The sequence below is a fragment of the Trichomycterus rosablanca genome, chromosome 10, assembly GCF_030014385.1.
Source record: "Trichomycterus rosablanca isolate fTriRos1 chromosome 10, fTriRos1.hap1, whole genome shotgun sequence".
NCBI classification, from domain to species: domain Eukaryota; kingdom Metazoa; phylum Chordata; class Actinopteri; order Siluriformes; family Trichomycteridae; genus Trichomycterus; species Trichomycterus rosablanca.
In genome coordinates, this window is record NC_085997.1 from 5,243,747 (window position 1) to 5,259,263 (window position 15,517).

Below are 15,517 nucleotides of genomic sequence, written 5' to 3' on the forward strand. Positions count from 1 at the left end.
AAAATGGTGGTTACAAAAAAGAAGTGCCTTTCATGCAAATCAAGGTTATCTAAGACTGTTAATACAACTTCAATACAACAGTTCAACCTCGGGACCTATGAGACCGGTAAGTAGGTCCCGAGGTTGAACTATGAACTATACTTTATAAATATACAGGATACATTTTGCATTTTGACACCAAACATAGAATTTAGTGTTAGGTTTTTCAGAACATAAAAACGTACATTTAATATGGGAAGTTTTACGGCATTTTCCAAGTTTTACGACATGCATGCCGCATGGCCTTTTGTTCAAAAAGGCTCCCTCCCTGACTCCTACCGAAGGGGGGGAGGCGGAGCCCTGGGTTTTTTAGCACATTTCATTGGCTCCAACAGCAGCGGCGGAGGAGGAGCCTAGACTAGTTTAAAAGAATGGCGGGCTCAGACGCCGGTCTCTTTCTTGGGTGGTTGTGTTTCTAGACTGCAGGAGAAAGGAGCGCCGATCGGCTTAGCTCTGATATATATTCACAGATCATTTTTACACTTAATAAAAATTTAGCTTCCAAGAAAAACGACAAATAGTCCAAGAATTAAAATGCAGACTGCAATCACAGCAGGATATGTTACAATCGGCCCTTTGAGGGCCACCAGGATGCAGATGTGGCCGTCGGTGAAAATGAGTTTGACACCCCTGATCCAGTGTTGCCAACTCCTCAGTAAGGAAAGTAGCTATTGGCTGTCCTAAAAGTCGCTAGAAGTCGCTAAATGACGTCATCGCCTAATTTGCATAAGGTCCATTTGCGTGTAATCGACGCTGTAGAAGAGAGGAATAAAGTGGGTAAAAAAGAAACACCCTAAATATGTTTAGAACTACAAATAAACGTTCTTCTGTTGATTCGTGCGTTGTTTTTCTTTTTTAAGACAACACTGAGCTATGCTGGGGAGGGTTGCCAGATTGAGACAGTAATTTTCTGCCAAAATGCATGAAAAACGCCCAAAACACAGGATAAGCAGATTATGTTTAGCATTTCACAAATAAAAAACCAGTTAAACCATCATGACCTACAAATTAATATCTTAAAATGCACAGATCAGTAATTATACATTATAAAGGACAAATTATTTGTGCTTGCATGTCTTTGAAGTAGCCTACCATGTTTGTAAAATGAATTATTTATGATAGGACACACAAACCTTTGGAAGTAAATGAGAGTAAACTTGCAAGCAATGAAAGTTTAACCTCTGGTACATATGAGAGGTTATATGTACGAGACTTCATATTCAACTCAAATCACTTGTCTTACATATGAATCAGTGTTATTGATGGGCGTGGCAACAGTGTCTTGGACTGGAAAGAATAACCTGTCAATCAAACTTTTGACAACGGGTTGGATGTGGTGGGAGAAGATAGACCTATTTATATTCCACCTGCTTTAGAAAGCAATAGTTTTTTTTTAATTTACATTTTAAGCCGCCAAAATGATACAAACCAGCCCAAATTTTGTCCACCTGCCAATTTTCAACAAAAACCTCCCCTTTTGGTGGAAAACCGCCCAATCTGGCAACACTGACTGTGATACTGACCGCCAGTGCTTTGGGACGGTGGAGGGACTCACGGCAGGACCCGCTGCTCGTTGAGGACAGTAACTGCAGAACAATGTGTTTTTTTACGTTCGAGTCTCCAAAAGTCTCCAATAACACCAGAAAAAGTCGCTAGATTTGTCGCTAGTCGCTTTCTTGAAAAAAAAGTCGCTAGAGGGGTCTGAAAACTCGCTAAATATAGCGACAAAGTCGCTAAGTTGGCAACACTGCCCTGATCTAGAACTTTGATTGCATTGAACCGATTCATGACATTGATTCTTTTGATTCACTCTAAATACACTACAGTATCTGGAATCGGAATCTAAGTCGATTCCTAAATTTTTGGAATCGAACAATTCAGTGCTTTGCAATTTAACTCCGGTGTTTATTTCCTTCTAAAGAACAGCTATAGTTAGTTAGTTAGTTAATTAGTTTAATTATAAGCTGCATATTTTATGTTTTCAAAAAGCCTGGTGCTGAGGTGAAGTTAGTGTTACGAACAAAACAGTTAGCAACATAACATGTAGCTTACGTCAGCATAAAGCGACCGGTGTGCTTTGTTCTACTGCACTACATTTGTTTACATGTCCTAAATCGCTGCTATTAGATTTTTACTGTGTATTTACCACATTTAAAAAAACATGTATTTATTATACTGTAGTATCCGTTAGCTTAATGTATGACGCACAATAGCCCAACCCGTTAACTTAGGGCTCAATAGCCCCAGTGGCCTAATGGATAAGGCACTGGCCTCCTAAGCCAGGGATTGTGGGTTCGAGTCCCATCTGGGGTGAAATAACACTTTTGACTTTTTTACAGTGTGATCAAAAGCTAAAACAGAAGATTACAAGGATATGGGTTCTCCTGTAGAGGGGGCTTGGTAACTATTATTTGTACTCCTAGTATACCATTAAAAGAGTGTTATATGGTTGTTGTTACATATTTGCAAGTACTGTTTTAAATTACTTTCAACAAACGATGTTTTTTAATTTTACAATTTCTAATGATATAGTCTGCTTTGTACATTTGCAGAGTTTTGCATTCATGAAACACCCAACTGCACCACTTGAAGCTTTACGACTTCATCTATTGCAATGTAAGGTAAAGTCAAGGTAATTCATACAGTGTTCAGAGCTTCTGTGTGTTCTATTAAATTAGTTCTGATTTAAATAAGTCATATTCCCAGTATTCTGTAAAGAATACCGAGGACACCATTGTTTCATGATACATTACACACTCACCAGTCAGGGGACTCCATTGTTGTATATTGCACTTTATAATGTGGCATACTTTTTTCAGTGGGAGACAGGTCTAAACTGATGGCAGGCCAGTCTAGCACCTGCACACTTTTTCTATGAAGCCATACTGTTGTAATACATAATGTGAAGGTACCATCTTGCAAAACAACCACAAGATCCCTAAAAAAGACATAATCAAGTGTTAGAATATCAAAACACAATACACACTTCTACACTTAGAGATAGTTTGCTGAATCTTTTAGCAATGTTATGGACTGTAGATGGTGAAAGCCATAAGTTCATGCTTAAGAAGCATTGTTCTATTGAACTATTCGCTTGAGCAGTTTGGTTTTTGGCTCCAAACTTTGGCTCCAGACCCATTTTGGCTTGTAAATGTCTGAGCCTTTACCTGCATTACCTGTAGGAGAGTTCCAAATCAGGTGTTTTGATCATTCTACAAATTTCCCAGTGTATATTGCCTCTGTTCAACAGTATTCGAACAGTGGTAATTGTTCTCTAGTTTATTCATATTTTACTTACTGTCCCATGTCGGACTGGAATTGTAATTTGGGGTTGTAATTGTGTTTGAATGCAGGAGACGTACAAATAAATGGCACAGTAATTAGCACCACAATGTACAGTTACAGAGGGTTTTACTTAAATTGTTTTTTTTTTACATTAAATACACTTTAAATGAACCAAGTAAAGGTTCTGTTTTTAACACTGTGCATAATTACAGTAGTAAATCATGAACCATGATAGATAGATAGATAGATAGATAGATAGATAGATAGATAGATAGGTAGATAGATAGATAGATATATAGATAGATAGATAGATAGATAGATAGATAGATAGACACTTTATTTATCCCGAAGGAAATTATTGGTCTCCAGTAGTTTAACAAGCAAAAGAAGAGAAACTAATACAAATACAAATAAAGTAAATAAGTATGTAAATAAGGTGCATTTATACAGCATATGGTATGCAACAGAAAAACAGTATGTGCAAATTGTGCATCTGGTACATGTAATAGAAGCAGTAGTGTATATATTCTTATAAACAATATATACAGATATATAAGAATAAATATAGAAATAAGGATATTGTTATAGTTATAAATATATACAATGTATCGGTTATGGGTATATAAATATAAAATAGAATATGAAAATAGACTGTGTATCAGATATAAAATATATCAGACATAGGTATGTATGAGTATAATAGTGGTAATATACGTATAATAGTAATAGCAATAAGATAAGATAAGATAAGATAATCTTTTATTAGTCCCACAGTGGGGAAATTCACAAAATATATATGTAGATAAAATAATACAGGTATGAATGTATATGAATGACAATTCATGAATGAGGTTTGATTATAAACAGCACCACATGATAATTAATCAGCTACTTTAATCAATGACTAAAGAAATAAAAAAAATACATATTTTAAATAACTTTATATCAGTGTTGAATTGCAGCAAGCTGGTGTCCATATTATTTGTAAATTATATATTATGTATAAATAGTTAATTGATAATAACTGCAATACGGCAAATTTTCTAGTATTAATCAACAATAATCGATACCAAAAACACCACAAATAGTAATAATTAAAAATTTATCTATATTTTAAGGTAAGGTAATATCTTTAAAAGCATAACAGAATAACAAGTGTACATACGGTTCCATGGTGTAATGGTTAGCACTCTGGACTCTGAATCCAGCGATCCGAGTTCAAATCTCGGTGGAACCTGAGTTTTTTTGTATTTATTCATTCAATTCAATTTTGAAAAAAGTTACCTGCAGACTTACCATTAACATGCACTATTGTATAACAACAATGCTGCTAAAAAGCATCGTTATATTTAACTACATATTGAACGTTCTACAGCTTTAACGATAAAACCACCGGAAATGATCTGTGTAGTTATCTAATATCCAATATGGCGGCTTCCATAACAGCACATTGTTTATGTTTCTCCCGATGGGTTTATGTAATACAGAAAAATAATCGAATCGGACAGACATTTATGAGAATAAACAACGATAACAGTTTAATTCGGTGTTTAAGCAACGGGCAACAATACCTAGCCAAACACCCAGAGAATAGTTCACAGGTATGTTTTAATATACAGTATAAAGAGATGAAATCCTCTCTATTTAATCTAGTACTGTATAGGGTCATGAACATTTTACTGATTTTGCACTCTAATTGCAGCAGATGATGCATTTTCTTAAAAGCAGGGGTCATGCCTTTTGTGCAATGTTATAATTTGTCTTAGTTGTCTAAGCAATCACTTTAAAATAAATAAAAAACACTATACCGTAGCTCATTCTGCTACTGAAACATGTACCATTAAGGAAATGTAATTTATTATTACATATTACAAATTAGGGTGGCTCGGAGGGTAGCACTGTCGCCTCACAGAAAGAAGGTCCTGGGTTCGATCCCCAGGCGGAACGGTCCGGGTCCTTTCTGTGTGGAGTTTGCGTGTTTTCCCAGTGTCTGTGTGGGTTTCCTCCGGTAGCTCCGGTTTCCTCCCACAGTCCAAAAACATGCAGTCAGGTTAAATGGAGACACTATAGGTGAATGTGTGTGTGTCTGCCCTGCGATGGACTGGTGGTCCCATCCAGGGTGTTACTGTGTGCCTTGCACCCATTGAAAGGCTGGGATAGCCTCCAGCACCCCCTCGCGACCCTAATTGAATAAGAAAATGAATGAATGAATTATAACAAATTGTTTTGATTTTTTAACAGGGTAATCAGTGTACAGCCATCCCAGTTGGTATGTAACATTCATAATACAAAATATTATGTAACACTGGTGGTTTTGTTAATCTTTTCTACTGTCTTACAGATAAACTGAAAGTAAATTACAGCAGAAGCAGTGGACCAGGTGGTCAACATGTGAACAAAGGTTGTATGATGTGTTCTAATATGTACATTGGTGCGGATAATTATTATGGAAACAGTATCGCCTCACAGACAGTTTCTACACTCACTGTCCATTTTATCAGCTCGACTTACTATATAGAAGCACTTTGTAGTTCTACAATTACTGACTGTAGTCCATCTGTATGCTGTCCTTCAATGGTCAGGACCCCCACAGGACCACTACAGAGCAGGTATTATTTGGGTGGTGGGTCATTCTCAGCACTGCAGTGACACTGACATGGTGGTGGTGTGTTAGTGTGTGTTGTGCTGGTATGAGTGGATCAGACACACTTCACTGTCACTGGTGGACTGAGAATAGTCCACCAACCAAAGATATCCAACCAACAGCGCCCGTGGGCAGCGTCCTGTGACCACTGATGAAGGTCTAGAAGATGACCAGCTCAAACAGCAGCAATAGATGAGCGATCGTCTCTGCAAGGTGGACCAACTAGGTAGGAGTGTCTAATAGAGTGGGCAGTGAGTGGACACGGTATTTAAAAACTCCAGCAGCGCTGCTGTGTCTGATCCACTCATACAAGCACAACACACACTAACACACCACCACCATGTCAGTGTCACTGCAGTGCTGAGAATGATCCACCACCCAAATAATACCTGCTCTGTAGTGGTCCTGGGAGGGTCCTGACCATTGAAGAACAGGGTGAAAGGGGGCTAACAAAGCATGCAGAGAAACAGATGGACTACAGTCAGTAATTGTAGAACTACAAAGTGCTTCTATATGGTATGTGGAAATTGTTGTTGCCTTTTTTTCAGTCAATACAAAGGCAGAAGTACGGTTCCACGTTCACACAGCAGAATGGATTCCAGAGGAAGTCAGAAATGGAATCCTCTTAAAGGTAAGGGAACAAATCAGTCAGGGTTGATTTGTACCGAGGCCAGTTTGTGCCAGTCTGAAAATCCAGGCATAATTACATAATTATAGTGAAGATGCTGGTAGCCCCCATGATATAAGCTTTTCTAGTCAGAAATCAAAACAGAGGTAAGAAAAGTAGTAGAGCAGGAACATACTGTACCTTTGTGCTTACAGAGTAAAACCCGGATAAACAAAGCTGGAGAGTTAATAGTAACATCAGAGGTGAGCAGAAGCCAACAGCGAAACCTGGAAGATTGTCTACAGAAAATCTCAGAGATCATCAGTGAGGCCAGTCAGAAACCACCAGAACCAACAGAAGAGGATGTTGCACTGAGGGGCAAAAGGTATTGCTTACATTGGCTAGTAAAATTATTAATATATTAATACTGAGAGATACTACACCGATCAGCCATAACATTAAAACTAAAAAGAAGAACCCCTTCAATGGTCAGGACCACCACAGAGCAGGTATTATTCAGGTGGTGGATCATTCTTAGCACTGCAGTGACACTGCTGGTATGGGTGGATCATATCGTGTCCACTCACTGTCCACTCTATTAGACACTCATACCTAGTTGGTCCACCTTGTAGATGTAAAGTCAGAGACGATCGCTCATCTACTGCTGCTGTTTGAGTTGGTCATCTTCTAGACCTTCATCAGTGGTCTCAGGGCGCTGTTGGCTGGATATTTTTGGTTGGTGGACTATTCTCAGTCCAGCAGTGACAGTGAGGTGTTTACACACTCCAGCAGCACTGCCGTGTCTTATCCACTCATACCAGCACAACACACACTAACACACCACCACCATGTCAGTGTCACTGCAGTGCTGAGAATGATCCACCATCTAAATAATACCCGCTTGAAGAAGAGCATGAAAGGGGGCTAACAAAGCATGCCTACAGTTAGTAATTGTAGAACTACAAAGTGCTTCTATATGGTGAGTGAGTGTAGAAACAAGGAGGTGGTTTTAATGTTATGGCTGATCGGTGTATATTGTAATTGTATATGTCTGCATTGATGTATTCTTCATCTCCTCAGGTTAGAGAAAAGAAATACAGTGAGACTACAAGACAAGAAGATCCATTCTGCAACAAAGCAAGCTCGTCAAGTTGGTTTTGACTGACTGTTGTGGTTGTTTAAATTATTTTGTTTCTTCAGCTATTAAAAGCCGAACCAATTATCTGGTTCACGAAGGTTTTTTGTCTGGTTATTTATGGTGGATCCTCTCAAGTTCCGTCAGATTGGATAGTAAATGTCTAAACTGTCATCCTCAGGTCTATTTAATCAGGTGTAAGTCTGGGCTTTGGCTGAGCCACTGCCCCAAAGCCACTATAGTGTTGCTTAGGCTGTTGAATTGTGAGCTACCGCCCTATCTGACTTTGCGTGCACACTGGAAGAGGTTTTCTTCGATTATATTCCAGTATTTGGCTGCATTTATATGTCCCTCAATTCTTACCAGTCTTTCTTTCCATGTCATTAAATAGCATCCTATAGCATGATGCTGCCACCACCATGTTTCACTGTTGTGACAGTACTTACTTGCTATTCTGCCAAATGAGTTTGATCCAACCAGAGGATCTTTTCACATGCCGTTTAGCCAACACCAAGTGACTCAACGGTGACTTCTGCCTTACCACATCAGCCATAACATTAAAACCACCTCCTTGTTTCTACACTCACTGTCCATTTTATCAGCACTTTGTAGTTCTACAATTACTGACTGTAGTCCATCTGTTTCTCTACATACTTTTTTAGCCTGCTTTCACCCTGTTCTTCAATGGTCAGGACCCACACAGGACCACTACAGCGCAGGTATTATTTAGGTGGTGGATCATTCTCAGCACTGCAGTGACACTGACATGGTGGTGTGTTAGTGTGTGTTGCGCTGGTATGAGTGGATCAGACACAGCATCGCTGCTGGAGTTTTTAAATTAGACAGTCCTACCTAGTTGGTCCACCTTGTAGATGTGAAGTCAGAGACGATCGCTCATCAATTGCTGCTGTTTGAGTTGGTCATATTCTAGACCTTCATCAGTGGTCACAGGACGCTGCCCACGGGGCGCTGTTGGCTGGATGTTTTTGGTTGGTGGACTATTCTCAGTCCAGCAGTGATACTGAGGTGTTTAAAAACTCCAGCAGCATTGCTGTGTCTGATTCACTCATACCAGCACAACACACACTAACACACCACCACCATGTCAGTGTCACTGCAGTGCTGAGAATGATCCACCACCTAAATAATACATACTCTGTGGTGGTCCTGTGGGGGTCCTGACCATTAAAGAACAGCATGAAAGGGGGCTAACAAAGCATGCAGAGAAACAGATGGACTACAGTCAGTAATTGTAGAACTACAAAGTGCTCCTATATGGTAAGTGGAGCTGATAAAATGGACAGTATGTGTAAAAACAAGGAGGTGTATGTTAATTTATACACACGTGTTAACTTAGATAAGGTGTTATCTAATAACATTTATCAACTTTTATGCTATTTTATAGCTTTTATGGAGTTTCTAAGAACGCACCTTGTTTGTTAGCACCAGCCCACGTGATACAGCAGCGTCGTCTCATATGTTCATATTAGATAGACACCTGTGTTATTTTGTGACCAAAACGTACCTAAATGTACCACATTAAATACAACGATTTCTCAAGATTGTGCATATTGATGTTACACGATGCTTCCGTGGTTTTATTTAAACTGGAATAGTAAATTTGGTGAAGTGAAAAATAAAAATAAAAAGTTAGCAGAGGATGGTTTCGATCCATCGACCTCTGGGTTATGGGCCCAGCACGCTTCCGCTGCGCCACTCTGCTGCACACTGCCCAACTGTAGACTAAGACTAAAATACTTATTCATTCAGTACAATCTATACATAGTATAATTCAATGAGCCGGGGCGTATAAATTGAAGCTTATATGATTTATATATATATATATTAATTAAATACAGCCTATATCGAACAATTATATACATAATTAAATACAACCAATATCAACCAGTTATATACATTATTACACACAGCCTATATTGCTTATACAGGATGTTGTACAAATGAGGTAAACAAAAATTCCTTATTCAGTGTAAATAATTTCCATTGTATTTTTTAAGTGTGTAAATACATAATCTTATCCAATTTTGTTTCATATTTTTATTTTGTCATTGTTTAAAATAAAGCTTAACATTTAAAGGAGTATTAAAAGAAGTATAGCATTTATCTCATTAAAAGTAATGATTAAATCGGGATTGTTTCTATATTCATGTTATTAATACATTAAAATATTAAAATATAATACATTAATATATTAGTAAAAAATCATATAAATGTAAAAATTCAGGGCATGACAAAAATAGTTCTATAATTTAATTTAATAATTAATTTAAATAAAACTTGTCTACATTTAACTTTATTTATTTTACTTTAATTAATTTAATTTTGGATAAAAAATTATACAGGTTTCTCTTTAGTATTTGTAGTAAATTTAAATACATTTTGACAACACAGTCCCAATATTCTTTAGCTGTAGGAACAGTGTCAGCTTGTTAAAGTATTTCTTTGAAACATATTACAATTATATATATATATATATATATATATATATATATATATATATATATATATTTCCATATAACTCCAGTTAATTCTTTTATTATTATTTTTTTTAATAAAGGCCTACTGTGTTTATTACATGCCCCAAAACTTTTTTACTGAATTTCTTTAAAATGCCAGATTTATTGATATAAATAAGTTACAAACAATTAAACTAAAAAGAACCCTACTATTTTGTAGGTTCAGAGACAAACTTCATTTCTGAGATGGTTTCTCTGAGTAACCACTGTGCATTAAGTGGCATTGACTATTTAATTTGCATATTTCGTTTAATAATCAGCTTGCATGATTAAATTGTCTTGTTTAATTTTTTTTGATAGAGATAAAAGCATTTTTGTCTGGTTGATGCAAACAAGAAAACAAACAAACATAATGTAATCCTATAAGCACAAAGTATTTTACCATTTCTCTATTTTATTCTTTGTTTGCCCTAAATGCTTACACTGGGCAACCACCAATTTTGAGCCATGTGCCCCTCTACTTTACAAACCCCCCACATTTTAGCCTTATAAATGCACGTTTTATTATTGTTGTTGTAAATTCTCATTCTATAGCATGTTATCAACCATTAAAACCATATAAGCCATAAAGCCATACATGTTAAACCAACCTGATCAGCTGGTAAGCTGTTTTAGACAGGCTCCTCCAGCTTTGCAGACTACAGCTCTCCCATTACTCTGTGTGGTGCTGTTTTAACTGACCCTATAATAACGTCAAACATGTTCAGAAAATGTACATCTTTAAACACCAAAGGGTTAAATAACTCACGTTTGAAAGCTTTTGTAGGAAAAAAAAAAGCGACCACGAAGGGACTCGAACCCTCAATCTTCTGATCCGAAGTCAGACGCCTTATCCATTAGGCCACGCGGTCGAGATGCTAACTCAGAGACTGTACAGCCTATTCAACTGTTACACACGTTATCCTCCTCACCATTAAATACGACATTTGAAACTTTAATTCGGTTTTTTATCGAGTTTAACTTTTCTATAAATACGTAAGAGTGAGAAACAAGGTTGAAGTTTAAGCTACATGAAATAAATAAAGCTTTGTGTGTAGATAAATATGTGTACTGGTATTGTGTGCTAGCCTGGTGGTTAAATGCTACTTTAGATAAACGTTCAGCGCTGTGTGGAAAACACATTAATACACACGGCTATTATTATTAGCATGGCTAACGTGTCTTAATGTCCTAAATAAACAACCCAACAACTCCAAACTTCTCTCAATTATTACTCAATTATTACTGTTTAAGCGTAATTTTTACTGCTCAAATGACCTATCTGTGGTTCAAAAGCAAAAAAATAATTTTACGTTAAGTTTTTACATATTTAAATCTACTATAAGAAACAAGCTAACGTGACTTAATGTATTAATACAACGACCTAGCAACACCAAACATCTCTCATTTATTACTGTTAATTACTAGTTAATAATTAAATACACCGATCAGCCATAACATTAAAACCACCTCCTTGTTTCTACACTCACTGTCCATTTTATCAGCTCCACTTACCAAATAGGAGCACTTTGTAGTTCTACAATTACTGACTGTAGTCCATCTGTTTCTCTACATGCTTTGTTAGCCCTCTTTCATGCTGTTTCATGCAGAGTAGACGTTAATATTTGGGTGATGGGTCATTCTCAGCACTGCAGTGACTGACATGGTGGTGGTGTGTTAGTGTGTGTTGTGCTGGTATGAGTGGATAAGACACAGCAGCACCCCGTGGGCAGCGTCCTGTGACCACTGATGAAGGTCTAGAAGATGACCGACTCAAACAGCAGCAATAGATGAGCGATCGTCTCTGACCTTACATCTACAAGGTAGGTCCTACAAGGTAAGAGTGTCTAATAGAGTGGACACGGTATTTAAAGACTCCAGCAGCGCTGCTGTGTGTGATCCACTCATACCAGCACAACACACTAACACACCACCACCATGTCAGTGTCACTGCAGTGCTGAGAATGATCCACCACCTAAATAATATCTGCTTTGTGGTGGTCCTGAGTAGCATCATTTCATTATTTTGATCTGCTTCTTATACACCAGTGTTTTTCAAACTTAATACGCCAAAACTCACCTCTGATCAAACCTACATCTATAGTGGAGGAGTACTGTAACCGAATGTGTGTATCATTGCAGATATGAATGTTACTAATGGGTGGAAATGGATTTGACTAGACTGGCAGGAAAACAATAATTATTACAAAAGATTATCATTGGAAGATTGGAGATAAAAAGCCATTACAATGAATGACAATGCCAAAAACATTTAATATATTATCTCTACAGACATAAAGACATACAAAAATGTGAAAATACAAGATGCAAAGTGCCAACAAGTCAAATATTAATTTGGTATTAAACTTTTAAATTCCCATATAAAAATATACATGATTAATCATTACTTAATCTAATGTAATTTTAGTAATCACCATCATTGTATCAATCATATTTATTTAACACCGCTTATAAACACTAATAACAAAAGCACAAAAACGACCATTTTTTATCCTCAGTGTTTATCTGCCAGCCTCTGAAGCAGTGCGATAATGGTGTCCTGCTTGGATGAGATTAGCTCCAGGGCTGTCGCCATTTTTCCCAGTGCTTCGGCCATATTTCCCAGTGTCCTTTCCTGGCGGCGCTCGCGTGCGTCCTTCTTGCGGTTCCGCTGCTCGTCGAGGCGTGCCTGCTCCTCGTGACTGGAGATGAAGTTCCGTAGGAGGACGGTGCGCTCGCCCGCCTGCCCTTGATGCTGGGCGATACGGGACGCTACCGAGCCCAGCTGAAGGGGCCGGAATCTGCGTTTCAGGGGCTGCCTCGTGACCCTGACTGGTGCTGGTGGTTTGGGGGAAACGGTGGGTCTGGGGCTGTCGGTGCTGCACGAGGGGCTTGGGTTCGGTTTTATAGGTGTGTTACACAGTACTGCTGGTGTGACCAGTGTGGGAATCTGGGAAGATGTGGTGAAGAGGCTACTGGGGAGCAGACAGGGGGTAGGGACTGCAGCGATTGACATGCTGTGCGATTGGTGGTCTTCAGACCTAACAGCTGCTTTGGGCTTGCTTGAAAATCCAACAAGGTTACCTGGAGCAGGGTCTCTTTGATTGACTTTGGTCTTGCCCAACACCTTGTCCATCATCTGTGAGACAATTTTGACAACCATGAACGTTATTTTAAGGTGGGAACCAAGCTGCGTACTTTGCGAATGTAAACATACCTCAAAGTATTCCCACGAAGTCTTGGTCTGACCTCTGCCCAACCTACTGCGCTCCTTGACTCTCTTATACGTTACGATAAGGTTGTTCCACTTGCGTCGGATCTTCTCCACAGGCAGCGAGTGGCCAAGGGTCTCCAGTTGGCTCTGGACGTTCTGAAAGAGACGGGAGCGTTCGCGAGAGCCGTAGACATCCCAGCACTGATGCATTGCTTCAATGAGGTGCACAATAGCATGATGGGTAAACTCGGATGAAGTGGAGACTGCTTCGTTGTAGCCTCTTGCAACGGTAGCTTTTCTTGTTTCCTCCATGCCTGTATAATATAATATAATATACACTAATCAACCATAACATTAAAACCACCTCCTTGTTTCTACACTCACTGTCCATTACTGACTGTAGTCCATCTGTTTCTCTGCATGCTTTGTTAGCCCCCTTTCATGCTGTTCTTTAAATGGTCAGGACCCCCACAGGACCACCACAGAGCAGGTATTATTTGGGTGGTGGATCATTCTCAGCACTGCAGTGACACTGACATGGTGGTGGTGTGTTAGTGTGTGTTGTGCTGGTACGAGTGGATCAGACACAGCAGCGCTGCTGGAATTTTTAAACACCTCACTGTCACTGCTGGACTGAAAATAGTCCACCAACCAACAGCGCCCCGTGGGCAGCGTCCTGTGACCACTGATGAAGATCTAGAAGATGACCGACTCAAACAGCAGCAACAGATGAGCGATCGTCTCTGACTTTACACTAGGTAGGAACAACTAGGTAGGAGTGTCTAATAGAGTGGACAGTGAGTGGACACGGTATTTAAAAACTCCAGGAGCGCTGCTGTGTCTGATCCACTCATACCAGCACAACACACACTAACACACCATCACCATGTCAGTGTCACTGCAGTGCTGAGAATGATCCACCTACACTGTAGTGGTTCTGGGAGAGTCCTGACCATTGAAGAACAGCATGAAAGGGGGCTAACAAAGCATGCAGAGAAACAGATGGACTACAGTCAGTAATTGTAGAACTACAAAGTGCTTCTACGTGGTAAGTGGAGCTGATATTGAGTGTATGTTGAGTTCTCTCACCTTGGGGGACTTTGTGGTCTCTGAATACTGATACGCCACTATTTACACTGATGGGATCTGTAATCACAAGGTAATCACAATTAAGATTCACTATTAAAGACTGAAAATAAAAAGATAAGAATTTAATCTTGATATAAAAGCTTTATTTATATAAAACATCCCAACATCTGTCAGCATCAGCACCACTCACAAAGTAACACATGTTTGGGATCCTTGGCTTGTTGGATGTGATGAGCAGCCAGGACTGAAGACATGCTCGCAGTCGCAGTCGGGATGTGATCGCAGGTCGGAGGTATGGCACTTTCAGCAGGCTCGTTTTTTAGCGCTGCGTCCGTCATTACACCAGACCTGAACGCTCACGCTTGCGCACAAGCAGACGCACCGACTCTCCTCAGCGCTTCCCCGTCTGTACTTTCCTAATAAAGACGCAGAAGTTCCAGCAGTGATGTTACACAGTCAGAGCTTCAGAAGAAATTTGCGCTGTTGTGCAGTTTTCAATGTTAAACGCTGAAGCTTTAAAAATAATGGCTGCACGGCTCTGGTTACAACTGCGCAACTTTCCTGCGTACGCTTCAGCTGTGATTGGTCGTCTCTCGGTGACGTCAGACGCAGCGCCTGCGCTTTTGCAGACGCAGTGCGCAGACGTCAAGTATTTATGTAAAAAAAGAGCAATTCGCCCCAGTTATTATTATTATTACTGTTATTATTATTGTTATTACTGTTATTATTATTGTTATTATTACTGTTATTATTTTTTACTGTTATTATTATTATGGTTATTATTATTGTCATTATTACTGTTACTATTATTAATGTTATGATTACTATTATTATTGTTATTATTAATGTTATTATTATTGTTATTATTACTGTTACTATTATTAATGTTATGATTACTATTATTATTAATGTTATTATTATTGTTATTATTACTGTTACTATTATTAATGTTATGATTACTATTATTATTGTTATTATTAATGTTATT

At 38.6% G+C, this 15,517-nt stretch overlaps 2 protein-coding genes and 4 non-coding genes across 6 annotated transcripts; 3 read left to right on the forward strand and 3 right to left on the reverse strand.

The window, feature by feature from the left end:
* The first annotated feature begins 2,279 nt into the window (after positions 1–2,279).
* trnar-ccu (transfer RNA arginine (anticodon CCU)) lies at positions 2,280–2,352 on the forward strand. Its single transcript has one exon. It is a non-coding gene; the product is annotated as a tRNA-Arg (tRNA).
* A 2,137-nt stretch (positions 2,353–4,489) lies between these two features.
* Positions 4,490–4,561, forward strand: trnaq-cug (transfer RNA glutamine (anticodon CUG)). The gene has a single exon. It is a non-coding gene; the product is annotated as a tRNA-Gln (tRNA).
* Positions 4,562–4,759: 198 nt separating this feature from the next.
* Positions 4,760–7,804, forward strand: mrpl58 (mitochondrial ribosomal protein L58). The gene is made up of 6 exons (XM_063003561.1): positions 4,760–4,925; positions 5,566–5,593; positions 5,666–5,725; positions 6,517–6,599; positions 6,791–6,960; positions 7,656–7,804. The coding sequence occupies exons 1-6, from the start codon at positions 4,839–4,841 to the stop codon at positions 7,738–7,740; spliced, it is 513 nt and encodes a 170-aa protein (XP_062859631.1). The 5' UTR covers positions 4,760–4,838; the 3' UTR covers positions 7,741–7,804.
* A 1,557-nt stretch (positions 7,805–9,361) lies between these two features.
* trnam-cau (transfer RNA methionine (anticodon CAU)) lies at positions 9,362–9,433 on the reverse strand. The gene has a single exon. It is a non-coding gene; the product is annotated as a tRNA-Met (tRNA).
* Positions 9,434–11,025: 1,592 nt separating this feature from the next.
* trnar-ucg (transfer RNA arginine (anticodon UCG)) lies at positions 11,026–11,098 on the reverse strand. The gene has a single exon. It is a non-coding gene; the product is annotated as a tRNA-Arg (tRNA).
* Positions 11,099–12,608: 1,510 nt separating this feature from the next.
* On the reverse strand, positions 12,609–14,971 carry si:ch1073-357b18.4 (uncharacterized protein LOC797129 homolog). The gene is made up of 4 exons (XM_063003562.1): positions 14,720–14,971; positions 14,530–14,586; positions 13,444–13,754; positions 12,609–13,365 (listed from the first exon to the last, which is right to left on the reverse strand). Exons 1-4 carry the CDS (start codon positions 14,865–14,867, stop codon positions 12,742–12,744), a joined length of 1,140 nt encoding a protein of 379 aa, XP_062859632.1. The 5' UTR covers positions 14,868–14,971; the 3' UTR covers positions 12,609–12,741.
* Between the last annotated feature and the right edge of the window lie 546 nt (positions 14,972–15,517).

Coding starts and splice junctions, on each gene's coding strand:
- mrpl58 (XM_063003561.1), top strand. CDS start 4,839: ATGAGAATAAACAACGATAACAGTTTAATTCGGTGTTTAAGCAACGGG. Junction 5,594..5,665: donor GTGTACAGCCATCCCAGTTG/GTATGTAACATT, acceptor ACTGTCTTACAG/ATAAACTGAAAGTAAATTAC. Junction 5,726..6,516: donor TGGTCAACATGTGAACAAAG/GTTGTATGATGT, acceptor CCTTTTTTTCAG/TCAATACAAAGGCAGAAGTA.
- si:ch1073-357b18.4 (XM_063003562.1), bottom strand. CDS start 14,867: ATGACGGACGCAGCGCTAAAAAACGAGCCTGCTGAAAGTGCCATACCT. Junction 13,755..14,529: donor AGACCACAAAGTCCCCCAAG/GTGAGAGAACTC, acceptor TATATTATACAG/GCATGGAGGAAACAAGAAAA. Junction 13,366..13,443: donor CTTCGTGGGAATACTTTGAG/GTATGTTTACAT, acceptor ATTGTCTCACAG/ATGATGGACAAGGTGTTGGG.